Below are 22,420 nucleotides of genomic sequence, written 5' to 3'. Positions count from 1 at the left end.
CGCTAAGGGTTGACTTACTGTGGGACTCTAAGAAGACCCCCTTTGGTTTTTTGGTGCTGTCTTGTCCCTGATCAAAGGACTGAGGGCTAAACAAACAAAGACAGGCTAAAATTACACATCCTCAGAACGACTCATGTTGTGGCACGCAAAAGAGTTGAATAGTCGCCTGATTGATGGGCTGCTCTGAGACTGGCGCGGGTGTACAGTATTATCTCAATAATCATAAGATAATGTCTTGCTCGGTTCCGCGGCCACCCACTGCGCGTCTCGGCGTGTTGTGGTGTGTGCGCTGTCGAGGTGTGTCAACATAAAGATGGTGGAAACAGCTGACAAAGCCCCAATTATACTGCTGCCGTTTCTAYTCTCTAAATAGACTGTGGATCGTCACCATCAGAACATGGTGAAACCACTATAAATTACAGCGTTTTTATGTAACCACTGGCTGTGTTTGTTGCTCTAACGCAAGAATATGGAAACTAACCCAGTGTTAAACTGTAACAGTCTATGGCCAGTAGGAAAACAGCCCTTGTCACTATCTATTGAGATGATTTCGCTTGAATGAATGTGTGTGTTCTGTGTGTGCATCGGCATGAATCCATCCACCCACTCCAACCCCAAATAAAGCCCCAGTCTTAACCATCCGCTTCCACTCCTACCCTCTGACTTTCACATATGGGAGTGAACTAGAAATGCATGGCTGAGAGAAAGGAGGAGCCACGATGGAATTAGGCCAGAATGATGGAGGAGGGGATAGAGGGGAATATTAGGTGTATGATATAGCACATGCACGCATGAGTCACCTCTTATTGATCTGAGTACATTAAAGCTTAAGGCAAACATTAAAAGTAAGAATATAAAAAACAGAACATGCTTCACCAAATCAACAAAAGAAAAAAAGACATAACATGACTGAATAATGCAAACATACAAAGTCTGAGGAAATAGCTGTCGGTGAGTTGTGACTGGCCAGAGCTAGGATTTAGTGGTGACTTCTCCCCCCCTTCTCAGGATGCAATTTAAACACACCCTCGGGCTACAGCACTTCATGAATAGGACAGAAAATCAAGAGCAGAGCAGAGCAAAGCAAAAAAGGAGAAGAAAAAGTAGAAATGAGATAGTAGGAAGAGAGGAAAAAACAAACAAACCAGGAGATGGGGGAAAGGAAAGATGAAGGAAAAAAAGAATGGAGGACACCAAGAGTGGAAACAAAGCCATTCAACCAATGTCAAACAAGGTTTATACAAAAAAAGAGCACTATTCAAATACTGCATAAGGGCATGAATGCCTGTTATCATCTATATAACTTTTCCAAATATCCCACTCACCTCTCCTTGGAAGCTCTTGAGCAGAGGAGCAACTTGTTTCCGTAAATCCTAAAAAGGAAACAAAATGAAGACATTAGTATAAAAATAGAGATAACATTTTTATTTCTAAAAACAGCAGTAGATRTAAAGAAGCTTACAGTGGGAGAACAGTGATGCAGTTACAGCTCACTTATACCAGGACAGCGTTAAAAAGCACCAACAACTGCAAACGAGTTCGCAGACATTCTTGATTCTGCCAATAAAAATAGAGTGGTGCGTGTGTGATGAGTATGAGAGAGGAGAAGAGGCCAGGTTTGTGCCCTGGGGTGCTCTGCCGGACTGGGTTTCTCATAAGAACAGGTGCAGTACCACCTGGGCCACCCAGAGGCACCGAGTGCGTGAGTCAGAGAGGGAACGAGTCACAGATAGAGCCTTACAGTTAATGCAAATTGCATTAGCGGCACACCAGGTTTTTACTACAAAGCAAATGCTTTTCATCCTCTGAGTCCCATTGCATGACTTTCCAGTACGAGTCAGCAGTTCTAGATTAGATAGCCAGCCGAGTATGTATCAGGGGAACATGCAAATCGCTGTGCTGTTAGCCAGGCCTGGATCCTGACAGACTGAACTGGAGCGTACGGTACAAAGCACAGCGGAATAGGATGTTCTGTACAAAAACATTTGATTTACGCAGTCTGTGGACACAAACGCATGGCTTAATGAAGACGATAAGTAGGGCAACAACAGATGTGTGTTCAGGAGACTTAGAAGCCTCCTCTGAAAAGGCTTGAGTGAAGAAATGACGAGGAGCGAGCTGACCTGTGACCAGCGTCTGGGGCTGGACTAATCTAAGGCTGGTCCAGACAGGCCCCTTGTCTGGGGCTTAGGACAGGTCATGAGTCTGTGACCCAGCTTCATTGTTACCTCATTAGGGGTCGGTGCGGCTGTTTGTCTGGGGCCAATTCAATATTGCCTTGTTGTGAATAATGACCCTTAGCCCCACCCACAACGGCTCAGGGTCGCTGTTCATTAAAACCACAAGATAAGTGACGGTTACCAAGTTTGCATTAGACTGAGATTATATTCTAATTTTTTTTAACTCAAAGGTCAGTTTCCTTGTAGTTATAACATTACCTGTGCAAGTGTCGTTTGGAATAATCGATTGTTTTTACTCTTATTTCCTTAAAATAGTTGTTAGACTCAAAAAAATACACCTATGAGACCAGCTCAGACATGTTATTTCAATATCCTCATGAAGTAATGGGTTGATGGTACTTTAACTATGAAATCAAACATAAAAATGTTAGACTGGACCATGTAAAATGGTGTAGTTTGACCCAATTTACACTAGTAGGTTTCTTGGTAATATTGATAATATACTGCAATTCTGAAAGGCAGGTATGCAGTCAATATAAACAAAGCACCAGACCAAATTCACCAAAAAAACATGTGATGGGCCTACATTAAGCTGTCTGTGTGGGTACACATATTTGGTGGAATCAGAMAAATGTAGACTCTCAAAGGTGATGTTTAAGTGGAAACACTAAATCTGTTGCTAAATGTAAAACAATTAAAGAAAAAAAGGTAAAAGAACAGTCAAGAATAGATGTGGGGATCAAGTGATGGAAACAAAGATAGCTCAACATTTAAACACATGCAATGTCTGCAAAACATCTTGACTAGTGAGTTTACTAACCTATTTTACTTTATACCTGCATTCTCAACTCAATAAATCTTAGCGTAAATATGTAGCAATGCATCAAAATCGTTAGACGTCTTAATCCCAAACGGCTCTTTCATAGACGTCCCCATTGCTGACCTATTTTCAGTCACTCCGGCTGTTTTCATAGGTAAACAAACACAAGGGTAGTTGGCAGCTGTTCACAAATTTTGCTTACAAATTTTTAATTTTGGGACACATTAACCATAGATGTGCAGATTTTGTTTTGATAGTTTATGAATTATTTTTTTGATTGTCTTCATGACACCGCAGTGCAAACCTTTAAAGCCATATTAGCTGTAAAAGTAAGTGATTTTTCAGTGTTTTAGATTTGAATATTTTTGCACGAGTATCAGTCTTTTTCTTTTTGATGCTACCTTCTGCAGGAGTCACCACAGTGAGTGAACTCACACAAAATATATGATTTGACACCAGACTGCCTTCCCAATGCAACATGATCTTGAACCTGCAGCCTCTGGATTACGAGGCTGTGGCACTAACCACCGAGCTAATGTGGCCCCCATACAAGTGTAGATGTATATGTGTATCAAGTACACTTAGGACAGTCTCAGTTCAGGACTGATTTTAAATTGCTAAAACAATCCCTGGATGTAAACAGAGTCAGAGGGAGAACAATGAAATCAAGGGTCAAAAGGGAATAAAGTGAAGTTCTTGTCTCTTCTTCTGAAATGGAACTGCGACTAAAAGCTGTAAGGACAAGTCGAAAGAAGTAGAATCATTTTGGGGAAGGAAATTAAGCGTTGAAGCAAAAGCTGGGGCGAAGATCATCTGCATATGAGCAGTAATAACATTTTCTGAACTCTAATGGGAGAATTTCCATAACTGATCTGTAGCTGAATTTACTTGTAAACAAAGGCRAGAAAAGTTGCATGTTTTGACAGCTATTACGGCTTTAAAGTGTCTGCATGCAAGAACCCAGAGTAGTACTGTTATTCCTGAATTTCAGTGGCAAGTTAGTGAAACTTCAAGAAATCATTGCTCTAGCTTGTGTTTGGTTGTTCCCACATTTGAGGCAGCACATGAACTTGGGGAAAGCAGATGCACCAAATACATTCTAATACCATAACATAACAGCAGCAGCAAGCTACTCCTGCTGGACACTGGAGCTCTGTGGTCCACTCACCGACCCGCCTCCCCCTGGCCCCTCCACTTCCAAAGATTTATGACCATATAACATAACAATGCACACAGAYACCATGGTCAATCTGTGTGTGTGTGAGTGTGTCTGTGTGTGTGCACGCTTGTGTGTGTTGAGGGGCCCAGGCAGCAGGAGATGGATGGCTGGTGTGTAAGCTGCCGGCAGACAGCAGACAGGCCAGCCCGAGGAATCCTCCAGGGAGTAAGGAACTCCCATTCGCTGTCTGTCTGCCCTGCAGCTAAACACAAACGTGTGTATGCGTGTGCACACACACATGCACACAAAGTTATTTTACTACCACTGCCTCTGGTCAGCAATCTTTGGGGCATTTTGCAATCATTCCCACCCTTTCCCTTCATATCACTGTAGGAAAGCAGTCTTAACTAAAAGAAAATTAAAAGCAAATTTAATAATTTAGCTAATTTAGGAAGTGCAGTGAGATGAAGTCTTGAGGAAAAAAAAGAGGAAAAAATCAGCGTGTCAGTCCTGATGAATTATAAAAACTTTGTTTTCACGCTGCATTTCTTTGCACTACTTTCAAAATGCTACAAAAGCCGCTGTGTGAGTGTACGTGTGTGTTATTATGCAGGCTGTGAGTGCAGTTCACGCCGAGTACAGCTCAGCAGACTAGACACAGTCAACGTGGGCCGGTCTCCTGGTTGTTGAATAATGGATCAGAGACGGACTCCCGCTCAGCTTAATGCAGTCTGATCTGATGTGACTGTGATCTCTGTTGACTGGTGCGGACCACAGAGAGCTGACAGCCCCCTCTACGGGCTGGTCAACCACACACAGAGCCAAGAGCATGAAGAGAGGGGGGAAAATATACAACTATACAAACACACACACAAGACGATCGGGGCGTTTTTAATCAAGCGCAGGCCATTGCATGTTATGAAGCAGCCTCTTTGCTAGGCAGCTCTGATGCTTCTGTACTTCCAACCGCCCAGAGTTTTAGTGCCGAATCCTATTGAGCCTGTTACAGCCCTGTAATGAATCCTGTCGCTCGTCTCGCCTGGCTCAGATTCCTCCTCCACATACCAGGGAGATGCCAGGGGCCACACAGACGCCAGAGGAGCCTTCCTAAATCACAGCCTTGTTACACTGATGAATGTGTGTGTCCTGTTCTGTGATCTAGGCTATCTGCCTATGTGTTTTTTGTGCCTTTGCTACTCTGGATGTTTCTTTGTGTGCCTCTACATGTGGATCCTCCCCCCCCCCCCCACCCACACCCCAATCCCTTTGAGAGAGCTGCTTGTGCTTGGAAATGAGATTAGAGGTGAACGTGTTGGGTGAAGTGCAGTTTGTGTGTTCCTCCACACCAGGAGGGCCACACGCCGGAGTCAATCGTCACAGTCGTCGTCCTGTGGCAACTACAACTGGCCTACTGTCWACTTCATCCAGTTGATCATTTTCTATCCACTGTCTACACCGCTCATCCATTATTCATAACCCCCATCAATAATTCACTGTGGTGACATTACCAATAATAACACAACAATAMTTTGTTTTCACCGTGAGGTTTGAAATGTGTTGCCTTGGTAACGGAGATGAAACAAATATTCCCGGGAGGAGAGATGGGAACACAGGAACAGGACAGAATTCCCTCCTGATTCCACTTAGTAGTGTTGTCACACTTACCCCCTCCCCTCTTTTCTCCCACTCCTGCTCAGCCCTGCCTCTSTGTCTTTCTCCCTCACACACTCAGAGACCACACTTTCTGTTCCTCACATRAAAAACTAGGTCAGATAATACAAACTCCTGAGGGCTTTTCTGTTTTGTCTCTTTAGGATTTCAGGGAAACTAATGGAGAGACTATTTTTGGGAGCCGAGCTCGCATCCCTGCTCCGTCTCCTCCTCTCCCCTGCTCTCTCAGTAAATAATCACAGCTTCGTTTATGAAGAAAGCAGACGCAGGCAAACTCTTACTGTCAAATGACAAGTGAGGTTTTCATTTAGGCCTTCTTTTTTTTGTCTCGTCTAAGTTTCTGTCGTCTCACCTCTGGAGTGGTCTTCTTGAACTCGCGGCTCAGGTCGATTAGTTTCTTCCTTGACTGTTCGCTCTCGTCCTGTCTGTTGGCAAGCTGTGTGGCGGTGGCGTCGAGTTCTTTCTGCAACACAAACACACACACAAAAAAAAAGTTTTATTTTAGTCACAAGTATCTTTATTATCATTAGAGATGGAAAGACAGGAGAAGCCGTTTTAACTCGGCAGCCCACCCATGTATCAAGGTGCTAACGACTCGTTTAGATGCAGCTCAAATTGGATCGTACGTTGCAGCCACAGCGGAAGAGGACAGACCCATAACACCTTTGTGAAGCCAAGAAAAACACTGCTACACAGCTGCTTTTGATGCGCAGGCTTTTTCTTAGTCCTTCTGCCCGTCAGTCAGTTACAATTGTGGCAGACGTGTAAACCTCTGTAGCAATAGGTAGGTGTTAGTTCACAAGAATTATTAACCGTCAGCCCCAGATGACTCCTCCTCTCTTAGTAACATAACGACAACAGCGCAATTATCAACAACAGCGTTGTCAGGGCTGAGCTCAGGCCTGCCTTTATCCACATCCATTTTACATTGTTATTAATAGCTATTCATGGGACTTGTTCCAGATGATGAGCTGAAGTCTGACATTAACAAGGCTTTCAGGACTTGTAAAGATTGTATCTCTCTCTCTGCTGAGTGTGTGGCAATTCCTGGATTATGTTTGTTGGATTCTTGCCCTCCGTCGTGCTCACTCCTTTCTGCAAACTCTCCACAGACCATCCACTCACTCACTCATTCAACCAGCAGCTCTGTCTCCTCAGTTTAAATCTTTTACTCCGCCTCTCTCCATTTTCCCTCCCCTTATCCCCTCCTAACCACTTCCATCCAGCGCCCCTGTGAGGACGCCCACCCCCTGAGAGTGATTAAACGCTGCTGAAGGGCCGTTATGCTAACTAACACACTAATCATTTAATACACACATTACCACAGGGGCCCTTGTGGCTCAGTCCGCTGACAAGGTCCCAGAACACACTCGCGTATATATGCTCACACTCCCCAAAACACACAATGCAACCCTCTAAAGAAATAGTGTGATCAAGTACTAATTAGGAGATTTTCTCCCCGTCAGCATTAAGTTTAATTCCCTGACCAGCGTTGATCGTTTTATCCACAAACCATGAAAATAGTCTAAAATTAAAAAGTGGTTGACAGTCTTTTGTGGTGCATTTTACTCATCAGCATAGGATGTTTGGAAAAAAATAAAATAAAATAAGTAAAAAACTTGCTTACATGCCATCTTGCTCTTGCTGCCCATGGAGCAGTTGATGTAGCAGCCTGTCTGCCCATGGCCATGGAGCAGCTGCGCTATCTGTTAGTGAATTCGAGCGTGCGCTGGCGCTTGTGCAACGCTTGAYGAAGAGAGGAAGCTAGCAAATTATAATCACTTTAAATTAATTGTCAAAACCTAGATGCTCCAATTCATAGAGGTGTAATTATTACACCGGGTAATATTAGAAGAAAAAAAAAGGAACAAGCATAGAGGAACCGTCTGCATTACTATGTTAGCACCACATTGGAAAATAACGATTTCATAACTAAAAACTCCTAAACCTTAGATAACCTTTTACCAAACCAGCTTTATCCTGAAGCTCAGTGAGTTTTACGATGAACGCAAATCAGGATCAAGTCATCAATATGACTTTATTGGGCCAAGCTAAAAATCCAGAGTCCTCTAGCAGAGCTCTGCTTCGGGGGGGGGGGGGGGGGGGTCATGTGCCAATCCCTAATGCCCTCAATTCTGTCCAATCCCTTTCCAATAACCAGAACATAAAAAAAATTCTCACCACTAAGCTATATAAACACATCACACATAAAAGAGGATTGATTCGGTGCCAAGTGGGCAAGTAATTATGTGTATGGTCTTACTTAAAAAAAAGGCCCTCAGACTCAATCAGGTTTTGACTACGCAGCAAACTGTGTGCCCTCATCAGCAGACACGAGAAGACTTTACACTTCTCCTGCTGCTAGAGCGTAACGTCCAAAAGTGCACAATCCCTCCTGTTTGAATCTTATTCATGCGCATCAACTCTGACTACAAAGAAACCACTGTTACTTTAAACTGAGTGTAAAAAGTTACTTAATACAGTACAACAAAAAAGTGAAACATACACAAGGACAAATTTTAGTTTCTGTCAGTTTAGTTGCAACTGTCATGTTACTGTAAGTTGGATATATACATATAAATAATCATGATGCAATCATCACATTGCAATGTCAATATGTCCAACAGCAATATTGCAAAAGAATGCTTGGAAGGCAGCAAATCACAAGCTGTTAGTTATATTTTAACTACCATGTGTAAAGCGATTTTTAATGTGTTTTTTTTATAAGCTATCGTTTTAGAAAAAGGCTTATTGTTTATGCTTTGCATCCACACACAAACGGCTTTTTAGGAGCCCCTAAAGTGGTACTTTTTGAAGGTTCTAAAGTGAAAAACGTCTTCAAATGCCACCCTTGTGTTTTTGTGTAGACACATAAAACGTAAACCTTTGGATACAAGGATGYCAGAGCCCTGCCTCTATTCTAACCTATGACCTGAGGGAGTATTCTTTTTTTGTTAACCTTTTTATTTAATCAGGCCAATCCCACTGAGATCACAGATCTCTTTTGCAAGGGAGGCCTGGACCTAAAGGTAACGTGAATGTTTTTAGACTAAGGGAGGTTACCGCAATACGCAGCGAAATTAGGAATGCAAGTTATCGATTAATGAATCTWTATAAAGTTGACTGATCTCCTCAATTGACTTATGATTAACTGATAAGCAGCCATTTTCTAAAAACTACATTTTCTCTTGGATCAAGAGGGATCAAGGGGGGCTTTGCATAACATATGAAGGGTTAATTTTTTTATATGCTGAATGCTCAATGCAGAAAAAGCACATTAAACTTTAACAATATTTTGTCCCAGCTGTATTAAATACTGACTGAATAAACAAAAAAAAGTGTGGTTTCCTCACACATTATTAAACTTGGACATACTTATAAAATAACAAAACAGGAATCTATTAGTTTACTTAATAAAAAAAAAGATGAAACAAAAAATATGTCAAACACTAAATCCACCGTAGACAGAGAGATGTAAAACTATAATTTAAACAGGGTAATGTTTTAAGCTAAAGATTAACTTAAAAACAAACTATAAAAATAATAAAATATCCCTGAGAGRAGTGAGAATACAAACAAGAGTACTGTCAACTTAACTATCAGCGTGTTTGCATTCCCTGTGGTTCTATCCAAGCCGGCCTGATCTGACGTCAGCAGCTGTTGCTCATTTGATTGGTTCACTGGAAGGGGAGGTACGTCACAGTTGAAGGTAACTTTACATGAATCATTTGTAATGACTGTAACGTGTTTTTGTTTCACATTCTCTGCTCAATGCAAACAGGGTCAGGGTAGAGCTCTGCCACATTATAACGTTTTAGACAACTTAYGCTGAYATATGAAAAATTTSCTACRACTTTTTTACGCATATCGGATACRGATATGATCCAATTGTTAGCATTACAGTATGCAAAGGTCCAAAAGAGGGTTCCAGTAGAATTGTTTTATTCCATCTTCAGCTTTGAACAAACTTTTCCAAAGTTTGGCATAAGTAGCCTAAAATGTTATAGTGTGACAGGACCAATATCAGTTAATTGAATGAAATGAATTTTAATTTATGAAACCATCAAAGTCGATTTATTGTTTGCAACCCTTGGAGAGAACCCATGAAAACATGGGGAGAACATGCAAACTCCACASAGAAAGACCCCTAGTCCAAACTGGGGATCAAACTATTTTTCTTGTTGTGATTACGTATATGTTCACTAGGCCTGCACAATTTATCGCAAATTTATCRTCATCACAATAACAGCCTGCGCAATAGACATATCGCAAAAAACTGTATAAATTGTGATAAATGGTTGGCTTTAATGTTTGCATTTATGTGTTTTGCCAGCATCAGTCAAACAAAATGGACCAGAGATACCACATCAAATCATAGTCACTTTGTCATGTTGTAATGGAAATGATCTATTAGTTTTTTTGCTCTGAACCCAGAGTTTCAATGTAGATGACGATGGTTTTAGAAATGGTGCCATACAGGGATATTTTTAGATATGAAACATGAAAACCTTTCTTTTATGTAAACAACACAGACTAAAAACAGACAGTCCAAAATAAAGCGTTTAATTTCTGCTAAGAGGTCAACACAATAAACCAGTCAGTCAAAATGCTCAAAGAAAAAAAAAAGCTTTCTGAATTAGACATTAGACTGCTAACACACAGACTTCTAATGTGTAGTCAARTTATATAGGTGCAAGTTGAAAATGGGTCAATTTTCTATTTTTATTCTAAAATTTAAAGATTTAATTCCTTGTTACTAAAAGAAAGCACATACTTTCAGCATGCCAGTTAACTTAAAAAGAAAAAAGATCAAGATAATCAAACTTCTGCAAGAGATTACTGTTAACATCAAGCAAAGCTGCTCCACTGGGATTAAAGCCATTTTTACTACAATTATGTTTTTACACATTTGACAAAAATGATTGATCCTCCTGATTGACTATCCTTTTGAAAGTTTTGCTTGTAAACAACCCAAAACGCTAGTATAAAAACTATTTATGTAAATACAGTAATATGAACCATTATTTTAGATTATAGAAATAAAGTAATAATGAAAATAAAATCCCTTGCCCCATCAAAGTCAATACTTCCTTGGATGATTCAATAGAACAATGAAGAGCAACAGAAACCATAAATAAAACCCATGTACACCCTGTCTACAGTGTTTAAGCCCTGAGGTTCTGACTCTCAATGTTCCAGATCTGAATTAATTTCAATTTTGCTTAAATTTTGATTAGCCTACCACCCAACCTGAGATGGCAACCATGCTCTGAGCTTAGAAAACAATAAAATCACAATATTTCTGTCAATTTTACAGATATTCACCATGATGTCATCATCAAGGGTTGACCAAAACTGCAACAGCTCCATCGTTTTTTTTACCATAAGACGATCCTATTTTAAAACTGCGGGTTCAGGGAAGCATTAAGTGGGCTGTAATGTCTGTGTGATTGCTGTAACAGCCCTGCATGGCTTGGCCGGACTGGCCCACAGCAGCAGTCCCTGTCCTGGTTCATTTGGTCGTCTGGTCAGCTGTAAAGACGATTGGAACAGATTGCCAACCCTCCCTCGAGAGACTCCAACACCGACTTGGCCAAGAAGCCTCTTGCACACAACTCCACGCGTGTGTGCTCTCACATGAATGCACAGGCAGGGCTGCTGCAGGAACTGTGGGAGCCCAGTCTCTTCACGTTCTTTAAAACTCTGTTCGAGAAGGCTGCTAACATGTTTGCCCAGTGAAATTTGGCACGGTGAGCTGTGTTTGCAGTTAGGAGGGGGGAGGTTGGGACTGTGAAAATAATATTCATCACTGATAACAGTCATGGGTAAACAAATCCCATTACCAATGGCCATCACAACTAAGGTGTGTGTGTGTATTCAGCTCTCCTAATGAAATTCCTTCCACTCATCTGCAGGCAGGCAGAGGCCTTCTATCTAACTAATTTGCTCTAATTACTCTAATGAGCCACAGGTGATGATACAGTGAGACTGATTAATTAAATGGGAGGCCCCAATCAGGCATGTCTGATTATGCCAATCATATTGACTACAGACTAAATGAGATAACAGGAGACAGACGCACTGTAATTGACGTATCCAAACTTTGCAGAATTCCTTATACCCTCACAATCCAACGATGACAAGCCAGATAAGCCGGTGGAATGACAACAGAGATACTGTTATGTACACAGTATGAAGTCGATCTGCAGCTGCTGTCTGTGCCACAATGATGACTAGAGGAGCTCAGACCGAGGAGAACGCCTCACACGAACTGTGTTCAGATCTCATCCACTGAAGATTAATATCACACCCCCCACCGTTTTCACCTGTGTCTGTCTGTTACCAAAATATGTCATGAATCACTTGATGCATTTTAATGAAACTTGCAGAAAGTAATAATTGAAAATCAACCCGATTCAAAATGGCTGCCACCACCAACTGACTAACAAACAGAAAAATGGCTATAACTCAGCTGACTTGATGGATTTTGGAGTGCTAACAAATTGCCTATTTGGAGTAAATATTGTCTGTTAGTAAAATATCTCAGGCGCCAGTGGATGGTTGTTAATAAAACTTACAGGGAATAAATTATTGGATATACCTCCACAAAACATTAACCTTTGGAGTCAATTTAATTCAAGATAGCTGCAAAAGCTAATAGACATAAAACAATAGAAARATGGCTATAACATAATACATTTTACAGATACTTACCTAAACTTCAATGTGGTGATAGCTGAGAGTCAGTCACAACACATAGTTTGAATGTGGCATTTAAAAATATCCCATGATAGCAAACAACCTTCAAGGTCTGACAAAAAATGGCTACATCATCATTTTTCAACATAAAAGGATCTTAGTCTAAAACTCTGACATGAAGACAGCCTTTATTTGACAGCGAAATACTTTTTCCTACATAACTGCTTCTTATTCAGTTTTACACACCGATGTAATAAAAACAGTTCTAAATTTACCTAAACAAGCATCTTGAGGAGCTCTAAACAGAAATTACAAGCATTAACTTCTTCACATTACAAGGCGTAAAGCAAACAGAATCATCTGTGGATATTAATGTGCTGAAATAAAATATTTACTTTAAGGCCCGTTATATAAACTTCATAGAAGCCACATTACAGAGGAGTCAATTATTTGAAATATTAAATTTGCCATCACAAACTGAGAAGCTTTTCACAGTTTTTGTATTTGGCCTCATCACAGGGAAGTTTAGAACTGAAGTTTTTTTATTTTATTTTATTTTTTGTCTTGCCAGTGCAGTCACTAATCTCTCCTTTTATCTCCGACATGTCTGAGGCTGTTATGTGGTTATGATAGTAAACAGTAAAAGGCGTCTGGAAAGACGTCTTATCTGAAATCTACAAGGCCTACCTTTCAAACCCACCCACCCCCCACCCCTCCATCTCCCTGCAGAGCGTTCCAGCTCCTATGTGGCTGACTGTTCTGTATGCTGAGCCTACCATGTGTGGGGGGAGGGGGGTGGCAGCTCAGTCAGGAGCGACAGCCACGCTCGCTACAACGACACGGTACATGATCACAGATCACAGGCACGCCCCCTCAAAACACAATACAACAGCAACACAGATAAGACACTGCTATCCCGCCTGCCTGCCTACCTTTCTGACTTAGCAGGTTACAGAACTTTAAATGTGCCAGCAGATGCCGTTTTTGCAAACCGCACAGTGGTTTTAAGACACAAGTCATATCCTTCAGTTTTCTTCATGCTTTTTCCTCTAACCCCCTTGGAGCAAAAGCCACAAAGTTTTCTTTTACCGGAAGCTAACACAACAGCTTCACTGTAACAAGTGAGGTTTGAACGCCCGTGTGTTTGTATGCAGAATGGTTGGGGGCGGGAGGGGTCAGCCTAACGCTCTCCATGGTCTAACAAGACGCTTGTGCTCCCTGAGCATTTTGCTCCTGTTTTTGAACACAGATCTATATCTACCGACAGCACAGGAGCTGTCAAGATTCACCTCAGTGATGCTGACGCAAGCCGGGATCAAAAACAGCCTTTTTACATCGCAGCTTCGTTTCTATTGATCCGTGTTTCTCTGCTGAGAGACTGGTTGTTGTTTTATCTCTCCAACATCCAAGCCTTAACTCTCCTGAAGCTTACTGAGAGCTAGTCATTATTTTGCCTGACCTATTGTCTGACGAGGGGGATTCGGAGGCCTGGACTGGGCCTAAATACAAATATAATGAGACTAAGACGGTTTCTGGCGTAGAGGAAGTGCGGCTCACTTGGTCTCATTTTGCCGAGTTCGAATTTCGCTGGAGGCCCGTGTCACAAAGGGTGAATGGTGTGGAGAGTGCAGTGGGAGGAGGGAGGGATATGGSGATATGCTAGGGTGTAATGCATTGGTGAAAGGGCAAGATTTTTCATCCTTGCGTTTACAGGGTGGAACGGCTAGGATATTGAGATCCGAGATAGGATCAGAGGGTAGTGAGCTGTTTCAGCTACGATAAAGGCCAGGCATTACAAACACAGCACTGATAGAGAGAAAAGAGGGAACCAGAGAGAGACACGGGGAAAARGGGGGAGAAAGTATCACACCTCTCATCCCTGAATTAATGCCTCCATTCTGCCAGGAAGCCTTTCTGTGCCAGTGAGAAGAGATTGGGGAGGGGATGAGTGCACAGATACGAACTAAAAAAATGGAAACAGTGATCATGGAGAGAGGCGATAGAGATTAATCAAGTCTGGAGAAGACTGGGGCTCTTTGGACCCTATAGCATATTTAAAAGCACAAGAACTAAGACACTTTTTACACAACTTGTACTGAGTTTATATCACGTTAAATCAAGAATGGGTGATAGGACAATATCAGATTGTGAAGGATAAGAATATATTGATGATTTGTCAAAACAGAAATATAGTAGGACTGTCTGTAAGGAACACAACAACAAACACTGAACACAAAGTTTATAGTAGAGAAACATCTGAATCTAAGAACCATTCAGTAAGTTTTTGCCACATAACTGACTGTAGCTGCAAGGTATGTATAATGACGCAAATAACTAGTCATGTCAAAAAGGCGGAGCATCCTAATGTTAGCGTAGCATTTAAGCTAACCCGTCAACATGAAAACACATCAGCTCAGATATGAAATTACTTTATTACGRACAATGTAGCTGTTTGTGTGGAATAATATATTCTTCTATTTAAAGAAAACCTAAAAACTTCATTGTTTTCAGGCAAACACATTATGGTCACAGTCGAGCTGAAAGTTGTCTAGCTAAAGCTCCGGTGAAGAAAACACAGCTCTTTCTCGTTATTATCGATGAGTCAACACGGACACAGTTAATACACAATATAATGGTTTTACACTTTATTTATGTACTAATAATTTTTTTTATTTTTTTATTTCAAGCACAAGTTGTAAAAACTAGCGATGGCCTAAATGCTCCATACAATTGATCTTTTTCTTTGTTGCAAGGCCAGCTATATTTCTACAAAGGAAAACTGTTTACTAACTTTCAAAACAATAAAATTGTGATTTTCCTGTTCATATATATATATTTGTCTATACACCTTTATTAAATACAGATACTATCAACCATAGGTGGATAATTGTAGAGTCTCAGCTTGCATGTCAGAGCTGTAACATCAACACTTTCCTGAACTCATTTGYAATCTATTTTTGACCCTGAAAGTCTGCGACCCTTGACAATGAAGCAGTGTTCCAAGTAGGGTCTCTCCTCAGCTCGTTAGCCTATTTGATTTGTTGTAATTCACTCCAACCTCCATATAAGGATGACGAGCAGCTTCAAGCTGCTGGCACAGTCAGAGTTTGGTGAAAAAGGTGTGCATCACTCTCATGTGCCTCTGATACATTGAATCCCCGCTGTCTCTCTTTCTTTTTTTTTTTCTTTCCACGTTTTAATTTAGCCCCGTCTATCTGTTGTATCCAGCAATTTTCTAGACGCCTGATGACACATCGGCACGAGCTGTGCCATGGCCTATAAAAGCAGCRTGTTGATTTCTGGGCATAAATTAAAAGCGTAGATCAAAAAGAGGCCCCACTATTAGACATATCTTTGTGTCTGGGCTCTTTAATGTACGTTCAGTCAGAGCTGTCACTACTTTCTAGCGTGGCCTTGCCTTCTGACTGAGTTTGACACTTGTGGTCTATACGATCAACGTCAACGGAACGTGTCCTGGGGCTTAGTCTTACTCAGCCCTTTATGAGCAAAGACTTTTCTGCGCAGCTTGCATGACTTTTGAGAGGGAAAGGCGGAGAAACACAGCGAGAAGGAGCATAGCTAATCCTTACCATAATGACAGAATAATTAGCTTGTATTAGGCTAAGTAATGACTTGTAATTATATCATTTATTCTGTGTTGAGAAAATGCAATATAAAGCTCACACAATGAAGGAAGAAGGGAATTGAGCTCAGTGGGAAGTAGGAAGGAGCATGTGTAAGAGCTCAGGCTCTTTCTATTGATTGATCCAAACATCAAACGAACCACGAGAGTAATGGTGGTGGGGGGTGAAGGACAGCTAAAAGCTATTTGGAGCCTTCACTGCATAAAAGACTTGACCTGTTCCACGCAGCCTACATATCAAAACCATCAAACAGCAATCAATAGACCAAAGCGGTCAACTCAACAAACCGTCACCCTACTAAAACATCAAACCCCCAGCCCGGGCGTCAGATGATAGGCTACACTCAGCTTATCCATTACCATCAGATAAAGAGGAGATAAAACACAGAGCCTAATCCTTTCATGTGTCGTGACAGCCACAGCAGCCTCCGAGGCATTCCTTCAGTCTGGCTCTCAAATAGTTTTATGGCGGAAGGCAGCCATTCAGCACAGCCAGCCAGTCAAGGCTGTTCTGGTCTGTTTGTCTTATTTCACAGTTTACATGCTGTTTTATAGGTAGTTATTATGGTCGCCATGGTGATGCCATACGTTTTTATGGTCTTTTGGTCTGAGGGCAGAGAGTGTAATAAATGGATAAGAAAAAAACACCACACACACATGAAAACAAAATCTCACAAAAGACACTCCTGCTGTGGAAGGGTCTTCTGTACCTCCCTTCTCTCCCTCACTCTTTATCAGTCGCGCCAAATGCCTATCTCCTTACTTTCTGCTTCATGTGAAACATGGATGGGCTAACACAGATTTGTCCTCTCTCATTCCACATCTGGAGCTGATCAGAGGGCCTCCTGGAAGTTGAGGCCTCTGGGCCTATTAATAACCGTACCGCTGAACTCAGGGTCAGACAGCAGTCAGCGGATGAGCCTGTGTCTACTAAACACAGTCCCTTCCCCCCTTCTTCAAGAGGACAACTCTCACTTTAAAAAAAAATGACATGGCAGGGCTACACAGCTTAGCAGTGAACATCCAATTTAAAGTTATAAATAAAAAGTGAAAACTCAAACAAGGACTCAGGTTTCAGGCTGGTAAAATGTGGTTATTTCACTTAAACATTAAGAAAACACAATAAGTATTGAATATCAGTCCAGGAAAACTGACATTATTTTCTCTCTCATTGCTTCCCTCACCTTCAGTGTCTAAACAAGTTCAAGTTCAAGGAGTCTGGACCTGTTAAATGCAGGACAGATGGTAAAGTCCTCATCTGTTAGCTCCAAAGGTTAGGCCAGTCAGACAGCCCAGGTCACAGAGGGGTTGTCAGGGTCACTCCACCTCTGAACCGTGGCTCCAATCTGACAGCTGCTCAGGCCAAAGGTCAGGGAGAGGTTAAAGTGCCGTCTGATGATGTTCAATGAATTTAGCAGCAATTGGACATCATTTGTACCAAATTTCCCACGTTTCAGTGAACAAAGCCATGGATCAAACCCTAATCAAGTTATAATTGGGCATCGACCCATTCCTGTTTACTGACAAAAAAAAAAACAGAGCGTTTAAGATGCATCTGGTGCCCACGGTCTTAAATTACACATCAGCAACTAAAACTACAAATATATCCAGTCATTTCTCAACAGTTGCTAAAATTTTCCTCACTTCAGCAAAGTTTGGCCAGCCTGCAATGCAACTATAAAGAAAAAAAAAAGGAAAAAAGTCAGCCAAGACCACGAAGCTGAGAACAATCTGTAAAGCACAACGCATCCCCCATCCAACACAAACACGCACCTGTGAATACAGGGTAGTTGAATCATCATAATCGGCGGTCGTTTTCTGCTGAGCCCAGCCAGCAGTCTGTGTTATTTTTAGTCGGCTGACACAGAAGCGAGTGGTCCATTTACTATGTGAGAGGGCAGCACAACTATAAAAATGAGAACAGGCTCAACATAAACACTGTAAAGGTGTGGATGCTTAAAAATATTAAGATAGATTAGGTTCAGAATTATGACAGGCCCAATACTGAAGCATTAGGCTTCTTATATAAAACAAGGTGAATGAAAATCCACATCTTGACAAGTAGCTATGGTTTTGGCTTGTTATAACACAAACAAAGCTTGTATTTCCATCTCTTATGACTGTAAATAAAAACCAAGGTATTCCATTTTCAGTCTGATAGTGAATCAAATCACCCAACTCCTGAATGGGCCGACCACAAAATGGAAGAAAGTGCGAAATGAGCCTAAGGGGATGTTACCCATTTGACAAGACTGACGGATTGAGTCTTAGGGCTGACTATGGATCCAGCAACTAAAGCTGTGATTGACACTGAAAATTACACAGAGTGAGCTATTAGCAGATAGCCAGCCATATCATAATTCAATCCCTACACCATCAAAGTGCACCAATATCATAATTCAATACTAAGAACCATTAGGCTGCTGCACACCAATATCATAATTCAATCCTGAGGCCATCAGTGCTTGCCAATACCATAACTCAATACTTGGACCATTAGGACACACCAATAGGCCTATTAGAATTCAATACCTATGGTCAATGATCTAACAGGACACTGATACTGGAGTCATGGGTTGACATGGGATAAGGTCTCCACATAAGGGTCCTCAGACTCTTTTTAGCCCCGACGCCCTGATAACAGTGAGATAAACAACACTAAAATTAGGTGAGGCAAGAGGCTCACCAATAACTTCACTTCAGCAGACACTGAATATGTGACGACAAATTACAACAGGCTTATTCAGAGGGATAAATCTGGAAGTAAAAAGAATGGGTACAGAGCTCCAAATCGCCCCCACCCACCCACCGTGCGACCAGTGGGTTTAAATTTTCACATTGTGGTTCACAGTGGAAATGAAACAGTTTCTTTTTCAGGCCGACTGCCCATATTTATACTTCCAGATTAACATCTAGTTTCAACTCCTCGAATTGTAAATTTAATTCAGCATCAGTTTGCTGAGTCATCAGAAATCTGTGTGCTAAAACCAAGTCAAACGGTTTATCGAAGCTAGATTTGTTGGTTTTTACTTTGAGTTGTTTGTTTTTCTTGTTTTTCAGTATCTTATCTTATCTTACACAATAACATACACAACTTCTGAACTGCACAAGACTGATGAAAAAACTCAGCATGAATGGAGACTAGGGGTGTAAATACATCGATCCACATCGACATATCAATTAAATGATTGATTCTATTACATCGAGACAAAATGAAAACTATTTAAAAATTAATATTGTTATATGCCCGATGTGGATCAAAATCATATGCCCATCGAACACAATAATTTATGTTATGGGAATATTGCATCATATTGATTGCAGACTTGTGAACTGAATTGAAATCGTATCATGACAGACAGTGTATCATCACCTAAACAAATCTGGTGATGACACCCCTAATGGAGCTCAATCCATTCGATTTCTGTTCCAATCATTTTCTGCAAAAAAATCTAAATTCAACATTAGCAGACCTACCATATACAATATCAATGGTGTATGAAGTTTGGACCATTGTGACTAATGTAAAATCACTAGAAAAGCAAAGGCTCTGTGCTGAAAGTGTATGCACAACCCTTCAATAAAGTGGACAACATTCTCAAACTTGGTGAAAGTAAAACCAGTGTGGATGATCTAAAGTAAGCCTCCAGACAAGTGAGGCTTTGCCTTTCCTCTGCAGGAATACAGAGAAGCAAAATAATGGATGCTTCTGTCATGAGAGACGGTGAAACTCTATGATGCTGTAGGTGAGAGGGACTCCGAGTGGGTCCGTAAATAAAGCCTGCCACTTAAAAACAGGCCTCTGGAAACTAACCCCCACTCCTGCTCTTACTGCTGATCAGAAGGCAGGGAGGGTTTTTAGTTTCTTAATCTGAGTAGGTTAAGAAAAATAATAAAAAGTATAATGTTTTTTTTTTGTAATTACATGCCATGTTTGTTTCTGTTACAAGTGACTATAACAAAAAGTACCATGACTAAAAGGCTGAACTGTAAACTTTTTTTTTACAAGTTACTAATCCCAGATGGTAAAAATTCAATACAAAGAGAACCCAATAAAAAGTTACAACAGATGTTTAAATTTTATTGATGTAGTGATGACAAAGACATTAAAAGTCTTTTCTTTTTTTTACTGGCTATCAGTTAAAAAACATTGATTTTAATGCAAGGATATTAAATTGTTTGATTAAAAAGTACATTTCTGAAGCATTTAGAAAGCAAGTGTTACAACAATCTGTTGTTCACACTTTTATTCCACAGATAAAAGTCAATTACGAGGCCAGCTGTGCTGAAATCTCCACTTTGTCTGCAAAGATAAGAAGTAAAATAAACAATAATTTTATAAAACTGATTAAATGACCAAATCTTAGGGTTTAAAATAGCAATTTTACCCTGGATTAGATCTACACACTGTTGGACCTATGACACTTATTTCAAACAACTTCAGAGTACTTTAAAAAAAAAAAACACACACACACATATGCATGGAGAGAACATGTAAACTCAACTTAGAAGGGCTTCAGGCCAGGAGGCAAACCAGTGACCTTCTCATTGAGCAGCGACAGATATAATCACTGCACCACCTCATCCAGAAAACGGCAAATTTAAAAAGTACAAAAAACAGCAGGACTTTTGTTCTGTAGCTGAAGACATGAAGAGTTCCAAGCTTTAAATTGCATGACATTGGTACTGATATAAAAAAAATCTGTATCAAACAAWATAGCACCACCTCAGTGACGTAAAAGCTTGATGAAATGCAACATGAGCATTCAGACTGAGGTCACTTTAAAAACTTTAGATTTGTATCCGATTTAGGACCTTGTATGAAAAAAAAACCAGGTTAGGGCATGAAAAAATAAATAATTGAAAAATGAACAGGTAAAAGTTTTAAATAATGGTTTGATTTCTGCCACTTTTCCCTACCTTAATCTAAAATAAAACCTCTTGTAATCAAAGAGAGAGTGAAGAACCAGAGCCAGACTGGGACACAGACCTAACAGATGAGACGTTTTGGGCTGCTTTTGAGAACCCCTCCACGATAAGGTAAATACGAATAAAGTTTTTTTTCTCTCTTTCAGTTTTCTGAGTACTAACTCCCTGCACGTTCACACTAAGACCTCTTAGAAAGTAGACTGACGAAAGACCCAGACCAAAGCAGACCCAAGGCCAGACCGGAGACCTGACATGCACTTGTTCTTTTTTCCTCTGACTCATGCTTAGTCGCTCAGCAGCAGCACAGTGAAACCTCAGTCCCTGTGCCAGGTTCTGTCACTGGGCAGAGCAGCGACTTGGCTACAGTAAAAAATAAATAAAAAAATAAATAAATATGCATGACGTGATGCCCCCTTCCGCTGTGCTTTACCCCCCAGCCTGTGCAGCAACAGAGGGGTAAAAATATCCCACCAAGCAAGTTCAGACAACCAGCTCATAAATTAACACTAAAACTCCTGCAGACAACAGCGAGCCAGTCGTTGAGAGATTTATACCACTCAGGTTCCCACTGACCACAGCTCTGGGATCAGCTTACAAAATCCTTTTCCTAAATTTACCCATTAGGAGGCAGTGAATAAGAAACGGGCTCTAGATCAGTTTTCATCCAAGTCACTATTTAGCTTTACGCTAAGATCGTAAACTATTTTATCCAAAGGGACTCTGGGGGTGCACTTTTCTTTTTTCTTTTTTTTTCCCCAGGAAGTGTTATGTAGGCTGAAATGGAGAATTGTGTAGAAGCGAGTGGTCTGTTCCGGAAAACTGCTCGACTAGATTAAAAAAGAAAGACAGAAAAAAAAAGAAAGAAAACAAACAACAGGAGAGAAGAGTGATGATCCCGTCTAAGGAAACTCAACTCTGTAATGGACGGACAGGGATTACAGAYGTTAAAACCTCCTCCATCTGTAATTCACTGTCACCCTGCCATCATCTATGAATCACTGATCCACTCGGCAAGTGTGCAAGACCTTGCTAAAAGCATCACTGTTGCACCCATTTGTGTTTGTAGTGGTGGGGAGGGGGAAAATATCATGCAGAGACAACTTAACAGCTTACTGTGCTGTTTCAAAGCACTCTCTGTCCTCTAACAACCACCTAGCTAGTTTCCTCCCACCCTCCCTTACACACACAGGGAATGGGACATGCTGATCAAATAAGATTTTAATGAACATCAGCGTTTGAACGTGAGGAATAGACGCTTGAAGCTAGTGACATCTAGTCTGGGGTGGATTTTCATCTTCAAAAAGTAAAAAAAAAAAAAA

At 40.9% G+C, this 22,420-nt stretch overlaps 1 protein-coding gene across 8 annotated transcripts in view; it reads right to left on the bottom strand.

Annotated features, from left to right (window-relative positions):
* cux1b (cut-like homeobox 1b) overlaps positions 1-22,420 on the bottom strand; it is a 64,259-nt gene that overhangs the window by 39,205 nt on the left and 2,634 nt on the right. For all 8 annotated transcript variants that reach the window (XM_014011056.1, XM_014011060.1, XM_014011059.1 and 5 more), the window contains exons 2-3: positions 6,183-6,293; positions 1,326-1,373 (exon numbers count right to left, since the gene is read on the bottom strand). In XM_014011056.1, coding sequence (XP_013866510.1) covers positions 1,326-1,373; positions 6,183-6,293 — 159 coding nt within the window. The remainder of the gene's footprint in view (positions 1-1,325; positions 1,374-6,182; positions 6,294-22,420) is intronic.

This window comes from Austrofundulus limnaeus, unplaced genomic scaffold (assembly GCF_001266775.1).
Source record: "Austrofundulus limnaeus strain Quisiro unplaced genomic scaffold, Austrofundulus_limnaeus-1.0 Scaffold76, whole genome shotgun sequence".
In the NCBI taxonomy this organism is placed as follows: domain Eukaryota; kingdom Metazoa; phylum Chordata; class Actinopteri; order Cyprinodontiformes; family Rivulidae; genus Austrofundulus; species Austrofundulus limnaeus.
Note: the sequence above shows the minus strand (reverse complement) of the source record. Positions and strands in the feature narration are given on the sequence as shown.